This window comes from Pristis pectinata, chromosome 9, assembly GCF_009764475.1.
Source record: "Pristis pectinata isolate sPriPec2 chromosome 9, sPriPec2.1.pri, whole genome shotgun sequence".
Lineage (NCBI taxonomy): Eukaryota > Metazoa > Chordata > Chondrichthyes > Rhinopristiformes > Pristidae > Pristis > Pristis pectinata.
Genome location: NC_067413.1, coordinates 4485838 through 4497913, shown reverse-complemented (window position 1 = coordinate 4497913; position 12076 = coordinate 4485838). Strand labels below are relative to the sequence as shown.

The 12076-nt window shown below is 47.6% G+C and overlaps 1 protein-coding gene across 1 annotated transcript in view; it reads left to right on the top strand.

Annotated features, from left to right (window-relative positions):
* Window positions 1–12076, top strand: part of LOC127574549 (cadherin-2-like) — a 192159-nt gene that overhangs the window by 136883 nt on the left and 43200 nt on the right. Inside the window, 1 exon segment of the mRNA XM_052023620.1 lies at window positions 5030–5167. Coding sequence (XP_051879580.1) covers window positions 5030–5167 — 138 coding nt within the window.

Below are 12076 nucleotides of genomic sequence, written 5' to 3'. Positions count from 1 at the left end.
TCTATGTCGGGGCAGGTCTGCTGAATTCTCTGTAAGAAAGGAATAAGCAAATCTATCTTCCCTGGTGTATACAAGTCTAAGACAGGGAGAGGCTGGTAATGCTGCTAATGCACATTGTTAGGTTGCTGGGAACAACTAGACTCTCTCCACAATACTTGGAATTAATCGAACAAGGGTTTTGTTGTGTTCACCGTGCAGCATTGTGTAAGATTTCATTCAAACCATCAAACCTCAGCGCCACACGTAGATTGATATTTAATTTTTTGGTCACCAGAGTAATTTGGAGGTAATTGACTTAAATGGTCATAGCCGTCAGATTGGTGCCAGGGGTAGTCATGGTATCAGGAAGCAGGATTCTGTGAAGCCTCTTCTCCCAAAATTCATGAGGCTGGAGGTCTATTTAAAAACATTAAAACTGCAGTGGATTAGGGCAAGGACTGTCGACTAGGGCAGGTATTTGGAGTTAGAGATTAGCCAAGGTTGGGGAAAGCTGGTTGACCGGAAAGGCGGGGAGGGGGAGGGGGGGATGAATAAATAGCAAAATGGTAATGAACGATTAATTGACTTTGGTGCCTCCAGCAATAACTAGGCAGTGTGTGTGACCCTGTGGTGACACGTATCCTTGATGTGTGCGGCTAAACTGACCTTTCATTGTTCACAAGGGAAATTTGACGCTGCTATTGGCTTGAAGAAAAGCCTGTGCTTGGAAAGGGAGAGGTGCTCGTCAGTAAGGTGGGGTTTTTGTTGGAAGCGGGCTCCCTCAGGGACCCCGTCGCTCGGTAAGGGAAATTTCACAGGGACAAAACCCGGTGTTGGTGATCTCTCCGTTACCTAGCAACCAGTACCTGAGTGGTTTTGGCCTGGATAATGAAGCAGCTCTAAGTCACCTCCTGGGCTCGTATCCAAGCTGGCAATCTCTGGTGTTACTGATACAGTATCTGCCCAGAGTCCGTTGTGGGAATGTTGAAGTGTTTATTAATGAGTGCACAAAGGACAAAACCTTAGAGTGCACGGAAATGGTGTAAGGTGGGGTGGGTAGGTGGTGTTGGCTGGTTTTTGTGTGCTTTGCTTCAATGAAGGGAGGGGTAAGCATATTTGCCTTTTGAGTTTGACAAACATCACACTTGTTGGGAAAAAAACAGGGGTGTTAAATTTCTGCATTCAACTCTTGGGTGGGGGTTTTACAAGCACTCTGTCCGTGGAACAATGTTGTCACTCTCAGGAGAAGGTGATATTGCTGCTTCACCATCTATTTCTCATTCTTCTGGTAAAATGAGAGGCTGTTTGGCCCATAAATTCTAGGCTAGCTCTCAGAGCAATCCTGTCTGTCCCAAAGCCAACCTGGACAATTTCTTGAGACAAAGGACTGCAGATGCTGGAATCCAGACGCAAAACACGATGATGCCGGAGGAACTCAGCAGGCCAGGCAGCATCCATGGGGAAAAGCGGGTCGTCAACATTTTGGGTCAGGACCCTTCTTCAGGACTGAAGATAGGACAAGGGGAAGCCCAATGTATAGGAGGGAAAAGCAGAGCAGTGATTGTTGGACAAAAGCGGGGAGGCGGGGTGGGCACAGGGTGGTGATAGGTAGATGCAGGTAAGAGATAGTGATGGGCAGGTGTGGGGCAGGAGGGGAGAGCAGATCTACCAGGGGATGGGTCAAAGGTAAGAAAGAGAGGGGAAAAAAAGAGGCTAGGAAAGGGAAGAAGAGAAGAAGCATGGGGAGGGTGTTACCCCCCCCACAACAAGAGATTGTGGAGCAACACACACAAAATGCTGGAGGAACTCAGCAGGTCAGGCAGCATCTATGGAGGGAAATAAATGGTCAAGGTTTCAGGTCGAGACGGGATGGGGTGAGGGCAGACCGCACAGGAAATAGATGCAGATTAGGGCTACGTCGATAGCGGTGAGATGGCGGGGATGGGGGGGGGGGGGGGGGGGGGGGGGGGGGCGGGGATGGAGACCCCGTTTTCTGGAAAAAAAAGGCTATCTCGGATGTCCTGGAGTGGAAAGCCTCATCACAAGAACAGATACGGTGGAGACGGAGGAACTGAGGAAAAGGAATTGCATCCTTGCAAGTTAGAGGGTGGGAAGAGGTGTAATGGAGGTATCTGTGGGAGTCGGTGAGTTTGTGGAGGATGCCTGTGGACACAAGTGACGGGGTGGGAATTTTGCATTTTGGGTGTTGCTCGACCCACTGAGTTTCTCCAGCAGATTGTTGTTCCTACCAGCCCCACTCCCCACATATGATCCCTATTCTCTAACATGGCTATCAGTAGCCCCTCATCCTCTTGCCACCCACACATTAGGGGCAATTTACAGCAGTCAGTTAACCCACCAACCAGCACATCTTTGGGATGTGGGAGGAAACTGGAGCACCCGGGGGAAACGCACACGGTCACAGGGAGAACGTGCAAACTCCACACAGACAGCACCGGAGGTCAGGATTGACTATGGGTCGCTGGAGCTGTGAAGGAGGGGCTATTATTGTCACATCTACTGAGATACAGTGAAAGGCCATCCAGACAGATCATTCCATACATAACTACATCAAGGTAGTTAAAAGGTAAATAAAGTGCAAAGGCCACGACAAGGTACATTGGGAGATAGAGTTCACCTTTTAGCGTATGAGAGGTCTGTTCAGGAGTCTGATAACAGTGGGATAGAAGCTGTCCTTGAGCCTGGTGGTAAGTGCGCTCAAGCTTTTGTATCTTCTGCCCAACAGGAGGTGGGGGGGGGGGGAGGAGAAGAGAGCGTAACTGAGGTGCGAGGGGTCCTTGATTATGTTGGCTGCTTTCCCGAGGCAGTGAGAAGTGTAGACAGAGTCAGTGGAGGGGAGGCTGGTTTGCGTGATGGACTGGGCTGTGTCCACAACTCTCTACAATTTCTTGCGGTCAGGGGCAGAGCAGTTGCTGCACCAAGCTGTGAAGAATCCGGATAGGATGCTTTCTGTGGTTCATCGGGGACGTGCCGAATTTCCTTCACCTTCTGACGAAGTAGAGGCATTGGTGTGATTCACTGCTGCACCATGGTGCTGCACTGTGGACCTTTTGTAGGTTCCTTGCTCTTGCCCCTGCCCCTTCCTGGGTTTTGGATGCAGCTGGTTTCAGATGACAGTGGACAAGGGCTGCTTGGACGCAATGGACTGTTTCTGAGCTGTTTATTCAATGTAACGTTTGATTTACACGTTGTAAACTGGGAAATCTCTAACTTGAGAACAGTTAATGCAGGGTGAGCCTCTACCTGGTGCCTTGAAAGTTGAAGAGATGATCTTGAGGAAAGATGCAAGATGTTGAGTGGGGGGTGGGGGGTGGTGGCAGAGAAGGAACTGCCTCCTAGGGCTGAAAAGTTTTCGGCTAGGGGCAGGATTATTGCTCATTTATGTAGAACACAGAACAGCACAGGACTAGGCCCTTCGGCCCACAATGTCTGGGCTGACCATGATACCAATTTAAACCGTATCTGCCTGCACGTGGTCTTTATCCCTCCATTCCCTACCTGTTCACATGCCTGTCTAAATGCCTCTAAAACATTGCTATCGTATCTGCCTCCACCACCTCCCCAGCAGTGCATTCCAAGTACCTACTGCTCTGTGTTGAAAAGGGAAAACTTTCCCCCTCTAACCTGTTTACAACAGGTGAGGAAGAATTTCTTCTGAAGGCTGGGATTCATTGATAAGATCTCTTTATTAGTCACATGTACATCGAAACACACGGTGAAATGCATCTTTCGCGTAGAGTGTTCTGGGGGCAGCCCACAAGTGTCGCCACGCTTCTGCCGCTAACGTAGTATGCCCACAACTTCCTAACCCGTACGTCTTTGGAACGTAGGAGGAAACCGGAGCACCCGGAGGAAACTCACCCAGACATGGGGAGAACGTACAAACTCCTTACAGACAGTGGCCGGAATTGAACCTTGGTCGCTGGCGCTGTAATAGCGTTACGCTAACCGCTACACTACCGTGTCTGCCATACTCCACCTAGAAATCTTGGGTGTCAGTTGTTAAGTATATTCAAGGCTGCAAGAAAGCCTCAGTTTACGAGGTCAAAGGGTTTGGAACAGGCTAGAAATTCAGCCGTGATCTTATTGCTTGGCAGAGATTCCTCCTGTTTGTTTCTTTTAGCATTGTTACATGAAGTTGTCGTGGATGCAGCATGGTGGTCTGGAGGTTAGTGCTGCTGCCTCTTGGCTCCAGAAACCTGGGTTCGATCCTGACCTCAGGTGCTGTCTGTGTGGAGTTCACATCTTCTCTCTGTGAACTTGTGGAATTCCTCTGGCTGCTCTGCTTTCCCCCAACATCCCAAAGATGTGCAGCTTGGTATGTAAACGGCCCCTTAGTCATAGATTCATAGAGTCTCACAGCATGGAAACAGGCCCTTCAGCCCAACTGGTCCATGCCAACCAAGATGCTCATGTAAGCTAGTCCCATTTGGCCCATATCCCTCTAAAACTTTCCTATCGATATACCTGTCCAAGTGTCTTTTAAATGTTGTTAATGTACCTGCCTCAACCACTTCCTCTGGCAGCTCTTTCCATATACTGACCACATTCTGTGTGGAAAAAGTTGCCCCTCGGGTTCCTATTAAATCTCTCCCCTCTCGCCTTAAACCTATGCCCTCTTGATTCTCCAACCCTGGGAAAAAGACTGCGTTCACCCTGTCTGTGCCCCTCATGATTATTTGTAGGTAAGTAGCTACATTAAGGGTGGAGTAGGTAAAGAATCAAGGTGTGGTAGAGAGTAAATAACAGGGCTTCAAGGAAATAAGAGTAGGAATGGGATTGATGGGATTGCTCTCCTGGAAGATAGCATTGACTCTGTGGGCTGAATGGTTCTGCTCAGAAGGAGATCGTTCTGCTCATCAAGTCCCAGCCAAACTCGTTCTGAATTGGGAGAGGACAAAGGGTTTGCTCATTTGAGGGAGTTGAGGATGTTCTAACAAGCGTTGACGGTTGCAGACTTCTGAATTTTAAAAATTCTTTCTTCATTCAAACCCAATCCCACCCCCTGTACTCCCGTTCTCTTTTACAGAAAGTCCCCCAGTATACGTTAATAATTCAAGCGACAGACATGGAGGGGAGTCCAATGTACGGTCTTTCCAACACTGCGACTGCTATCATTGCCATCACTGATGTCAACGACAACCCACCAGAGTTCACCGCTGCCACTGTAAGTATTGTCCCCTCGCACCTCCCTGCTCCTCCCCTTCCACTGCTGCCTCTCTGCTACTTCTCGCTTCTTCCACAAGCTCAGCCCTCCTTCCTTACTCTGTCCTTCTTCTCTCCTTCCACCCCTCTCCCTCCATCCCACCCCTCCCTTTCTCTGCCAGCGCGCGCGCTGTCGCTCTTGCGCGCTCTCTCTCGCTCGCGCGCTCTCTCTCGCTCGCGCGCTCTCTCTCTCTCTCTCTCTCTGTTGTAGAATTGGATGAATTGTGTTCCGTTTTGGTTGCCCTCTTATAGGAAAGATGTCATTAAGCTGGAAAGCATGCAGAGATTTACAAGGATGCTGCCAGGACCTGAGGGCCTGATTTACAGGGAGAGGTTGAGCAGCTTGGGGCTTTATTCCTTAGAGGGGAGGAGGTTGAGGGGTGGCCTTATAGAGGTGTATAAAATCATAATTGGCATAGGTAGGGGGAATGCACTCAGTCTTTTTCCCAGGAAAAGGGAACCAAAAACTAGAGGGTATAGGTTTAAGGTGAGAGGTGAAAGATTTAATTGGGACCTGAGGGGTTACTTCTTCACACACAGGGTGGTGGGTATATGGAATGAGCAGCCAAAGGAAGTGGTCAAGGCAGGTACAGTAACAACATTCAAAAGACATTTGGACAGATACATGGATAGGATAAGTTTAGAGGGATATGGGCCAAACGCAGGCGAATGGGACTGGCTTAGATGGGAATCTTGGTCGGCATGGACAAGTTGGGCCGAAGGGCCTGTTTCCGTGCTGTATGACTCTATGACTCTATGACTCTAAGGGCAGCAAGTGCAGGGAAACATCAGCTCGAGAGGTGGGCCAGCCTCCGGACTAGAAAGGGCTCTTCCAGTTCCTAGGAAATTAAATTCACGGTGTTGGCCTTTGCAATCTCACCCCTCGTTATTATCCAGACTTTGTTCTGGTGAATCAATCTACTCAGTTTTGCCCATTACTGCACACGCTACAGTCTCAATAGGTTTGATGTGATACTGCGACGAACACCCATTGCCTCTGATGTGACTCTATTTCTATTAATTTGTTAAAGGATACAGAACTTTGTTGTGCAAGTGAAGTGCTGTTTCTGTTTCCACGGTGACTTTCTTTTTTTAAAAAAATGTTATTTAGAAATGCTTAGCTTTCCTTTGTGAGCAGAAAGATCTCGGCACTTGATAACTAAGCAGTGTTTCAATCTTAAAACCATAAACCCCTGTCTCCTTAATCTCCCAAGCCTTTACTGAAATGCAGAGATAATTGTTAAGTTCAGTGGGATGTCTTAGTCTATATCCCTTTACTGGCTTTAGATCTCAATTGCAGGATCAGATGGTAGATGTCGTCCCTGTGTTGTGTTTTTATAATCTCCATACACTCAAGGGACTGGCCAGATGGTTCACTGTCTTTTGCTGTTCTGCATTTTAGAACATAGAACAGCACAGGAACAGGCCCTTCGGCCCACAATGTCTGTGCTGAACACGATGCCAAATTAAATTAAATCTCTTCTGCCTGCACGTGACCCATATCCCTCCATTCCCTGCATATTCATGTGTCCATCTAATTGCCTCTTAAGCAGCATATCTGCTTCCACCACCACCCCTGGCAGCCTGTTCCAGGCACCCACCACTCTCTGTGTATAAAAAAAACTTGCCCTGCACATCTTTAAACTCCCCCCACCCCCCTCATGTTGAATGCATGTCCTCTGGTACTTGACATTTCTACCCCGGGAATAAGATTCTGTCTTACCCTATCTATGCCCCTCATAATTTTATAAACTATCAGGTCTCCCCACAGCCTCTGACACTCCAGAGAAAACAATTCAAGTCCATCCAACCTCCCTTTATAGCTCATACCCTCTAATCCAGGCAGCATCCTGGTGAACCTCTTCTGTACCCTTTGCAAAGCCTCAACACCATTCCTGTAATGGGGCGACCAGAACTGCTTGGAATAGTTTTTGTGCAGGGAATTATGGCTGTTCTTGATGCCTTTTCTCAAACCTCGGTTGGGCCCCTTCTGTAGTATTGTCTCATTCTGGATGCCGTACTTCAGCAAGGGCTTTGGGACTTCTGGGAGATTTAATAGGATTATCCCAAGGGTGAGAAAAGGTAGACTTGCTAACATGTTCCAAGACGTCCTGCAGCCAATGAAATGCAGCCTCTGTGGTAGTCAATTTGGACACAGCAAAATCTCACACAAGAAGATTCTTTTGTAGGTTGAGTAAGGGATGGAAGCTAGCCTGTGCACTTGGGATAACTCTGGTGCTTTTCAACACTTTGGCCGTGGGATCCAGACATGCCCCAGCGGAGTCCTGAATTTTTGTACTAAAAGTTCCTGGCGTGAGGTTTGACCCGACAACTCTCTGACTCATAGAGCAGTACAGTTCAGGAATGGATGCTTTGACCCACAATGTCTGTGCTGATCATGATGCCAGCTAAACTAATCCCGTCTGCCTGCACATTGTCTCTTCCCCCATTCCCTGCCTGTTCATGTGCCTGTCTAAATGTCTCATAAACGTCACTATCGTATCTGCTTCCACAACCTCCCCTGGAAGCCTGTTCCAGGCGTCCACCACCCTACCTATATATAAAAAAAACATTTCCACTCCAGGAGAAAAGACTCTTCGACTACCTGCCCTATCTATGCCTCTCATTATTATATAAACTTCCATCAGGTCTCCCCTCAAAGCCTCTGAGGCTCCAGAGAAAACAACCCAAGTTTGTCCAACCTCTCCTTTTAGCTCATGCCCTCTTATCAGAGGTTGAAGGTTTGTTTATATGGAATAGAACATAGAACTGTACAACACAGGAACAGGCCCTTCGAGCTGTGATATCTGTACCCTTGAATAAGAGATGAAGGTTTGTTTATGTGGAGAGTGTGAGAGAAGATGGTGGCTTTCTCCTTGGCACAAGAAAGGTTAGGGGAAGATGTAATATCTTCTTGTGCAGTCACTTGGGTTCGAGAATGACTTGCTTATACTCCAATTCTGTAGGTTCTCAGGTGGTTTGTGAGGTCAATGTGGGAACTGCAGACTCTGCCACAGATTAGGCAAGAGGTATCTTACAGGGTGGGAGGGTAGTTTGTGAGGTGGTATAGCCCTTCTATCACTTCGACATGGTTTCTGTGTGCTCCCAATGCATCAGCTCAATACCTTCCTGAACGATACCTCTCCAGGTCAATCCCAGGAGCCAGTGTGGACATTGCATTTTGTTCAAGAGGCTTTGAGCCCATTCTTACATCGTTTCCTCTGCCGCCTCTTAATTTCTTCCCATGACAGAGCTTGGAATAGTGCGTCTGTCTTGAGTGTTTGGTGTTGGGCATGCAACTGATGTAGTCTGCACAATGGAGCCAACTGAAAGGAACTCCATTACATGGGTAATTATGTGGATAGGAAAGGTATAGAGAGACGTACAGGGATAGGAAGGGTTTATAAGATTTCTTTATTAGTCACATGTACATCGAAACACACAGTGAAATGCATCTTTTTGTGTAGAGTGTTCTGGGGGCAGCCCACAAGTGTCGCCACGCTTCCAGCGCCAACATAGCATGCCCACAACTTCCCAACCCGTACGTCTTTGGAACGTAGGAGGAAACCGGAGCACCTGGAGGAAACCCACGCAGACACGGGGAGAATGTACAAACTCCTTACAGAGCGATGTACAGGGATGGGGGAAGGGTTCAGAGTGGAGTACGCCGATGGCGGAAGGGTTTAGAGCGACATACAGGGATGGGCAAGCACAGTTATATAATACCATTTCTTTTCCATGAGTTAAGTTTTGTAAAACTGAACAAACATGAAGATATAGATATCAGCACTGACGTGGCTGCAATATATTGTTTAAGCAATTTTAAAAAGTGTAGCATTGTGAGGAAGATCCAATATAGTTGCTGAATTAAAAGGTAAATGGTGTTTTAAAAAACAAGAGCCAAATTCTAGTTTTGCCTAACTTTATTGGTCAAACACTTCAGTTGGAGAGTCTGGCTAATACAGGAGTTGCCAACCTACCTCATCTCGGTTACTTCCAGAAATAACCAGGGGTTGACTTGTCTGCTGTATCTTTGGATAATTCACTGGGGAACCAGAGGGCAGATGCAAATTTTATTTGTTCAGCGAGAGTAGTGATCTGGGACGTGCTGCTTGAAAGGGCATTGGAAGCAAAGTCACAAAGGGAGCGAGACATTCGGGGAAGGGTGTGGAGAAACTGAATCGGGAATAAGAGCCAGTACTCCCTGATGAATCAAAGACCATTCCTGTGATGCACAGCTGAAGTATTTTTTTAAAAATACCTGGTCCATATTGTCTTGCACTCTCAACAGCCCTGGTAGTTTTCAATCAAATTTTTACAACGCGCCTACAAAAAAATACTAATTGCTGACTGTTGGTTTGTGGCAGTATCTCAGCATCATTTCCAGAAATTAGGGAATTTTCAGGTTGGTGAGGCATTCTGGGGGAAGCGAGTGTCAAACGGGCAATTACTTGATTTAAAGGAAAGTTATTGCACGCCCATTGTCAAATTATTTATGTTTGTGAGATGAGCACAGGCTGTGCAAAATAGTTTTTTTTTAACATGTGAAGTTCAAGAAAGCAAGAAGGGCAGTGGGTTCACTATCTCAGCGTCTGTTTATATGGATCAATAAAGATACAAGTTCCAACAATCTCTGGAAAATTCATTTGAGCTGCACTGTCAGGGTTGGGACTTGGGGTGATGTGAAAGAGAGGGGGCATTTTGGAGTGGGTGGGAAGGGAGAGTGCACAGAGGACCAGCTGTGCTCCAAATAACCCAGTTGTCATTTTGTTCACATTTATTGTCATCTTGGTCAACATTGACACAACCCCGGGGGCAGCTCTTCCCCTCTCTGTGCTGGCACATCTACAGAGAGAAATTAACATTTTGTTTTTCCAAAGGCTTTACCATTTCACTTCTGACATCAGTTCTTATCTGCTGAATTTACAGTTTATTATTCTCCCCACCCAAAAACAAAGCAGCTAGTTTGATCTGTGTCACCAAATCTTGAATAGAACACAGAACAGTACAGCACAGGAACAGGCCCTTCGGCCCACAATGTCTGTGCTGAACACAGTGCAGAATTAAACTAAATTTCTTCTGCCTGCACATGATCCACATCTTTCCATTCCCTGCATGTTCATATCTAACAGCCTCTTAAACACCTCATAACTAGAAATCTCTGTGGGTTTGTAAGAAGTTTGTACGTTCTCCCCCGTGTCTGCGTAGGTTTCCTCCAGGTGCTCCGGTTTCCTCCCACATTCCAAAAAAAGATGTACAGGTTAGGAAGTTGTGGGCATGCTATGTTGGCGCCGGAAGTGTGGTGACACTTGTGGGCTTCCCCCAGAACATTCTGCGCAAAGGTGCATTTCACTGTGTGTTTCAATGTACATGTGACTAATAAAGAAATCTTAATCTTATATTCAGGGAGGGTGTAGTCTTTTCTGAAGGTTTGGGAGCATTGGGGGCTGAAGCAATTCAGCTGATAAGGTGGGAAGCATTTTCTCTCTGCATTTGGTGAAAGGCTTGCGTCTCTATAGCGTCTTTCACGTCCCTTTTGAAGGTAGCACAGGGGTGCAACAGGTAGGGCTGCTGCCTCAACTCCAGCGGCCCAGGTTCAATCCTGACCTCCAGCACTCTCCCATCTGGAGTTTGCACGTTCTCTCTGTGACTGAGAGGCACAGACAGAGTAGGTCATCAGTCTTTTTCCCTGGATGGAAATGTCAAATAACAGAGGACATAGGTTTAAGGCGAGAGGGAGAATGTCTAAAAGAGATTTATGAGGCAAGGTTTTTTTTGTTACACAGAGAGTGGTGGGTGCCTGGAACGCGCTGCCAGGGGTGGTGGTGGAGGCAGATACGATAGCAATGTTTAAGAGGCTTTTAGACACATGAACAGGCAGGGAATGGAGGGATGTAGATCCTGTGCAGGCAGATGTGCAGTTTAAATTGCCATCATGGTCGGCACAGACATGGTGGGCCGAAGGGCCTGTTCCTGTTCTGTAATGTTTTATGTTCTAGTAGATAAGATTTCTTTATTAGTCACATGTACATCGAAACACACGGTGAAATGTGTCTTTTTGCGTAGTGTTCTGGGGGCAGCCTGCAAGCGTCGCTACACTTCCAGCACCAACATAGCACGCCCACAACTAATTTCCTAACCCGTACGTCTTTGGAATGTGGGAGGAAACCGGAGCACCCGGAGGAAACCCACACAGACACGGGGAGAACGTACAAACTCCTTACAGACAGCAGCCTGAATTGAACCCGCTACACTACCGTGCCTGCATGGTAGAGGCAGAGAGAATCTACAATGTTTAAAAGGCATTTGGGAAAATACTTGGATAGGAAGAGTGTGGAGGGATATGGGCCTAATGCAGGCAGATGGGATTAGAGAGGACAGACACAGCTGGCATGGGTGAGGTGGGCTGTGAGGGCCCGTTCCTGTGCTGAACAATTCTGCGACTTCACACCCGGTTTTCTCCGGATGCTGCAGTTTCCTCCCAGTCCTGACGCAGGGCTTCCCCCCCCCCCCCCCCCCCCCCCCAACACATTGACAATACCCTCCCAACCCCTCTTCCCCCCCCCCCCCCCCACACACACACACACACACACACACACACAGCTCAACCCACTGAGTTCCTCCAGCAGATTTTTTGTTGCTCCAGATTCTGGCATCTGCAGCTTCTTGATGTGTTAGAACATAGAACAGTACAGCATAATACAGGCCCTTCGGCCCACAATGTTGTGCTGACCTTTAGACCTCACCTAAGACTATCTAACCCCTTCCTCCCACATATCCCTCTATTTTAAATTCCTCCATGTGCTTATCTAGTAATCTCTTGAATTTGACCCATGTACCTGCCTCCACCACCGCCCCAGGCAGCGCATTC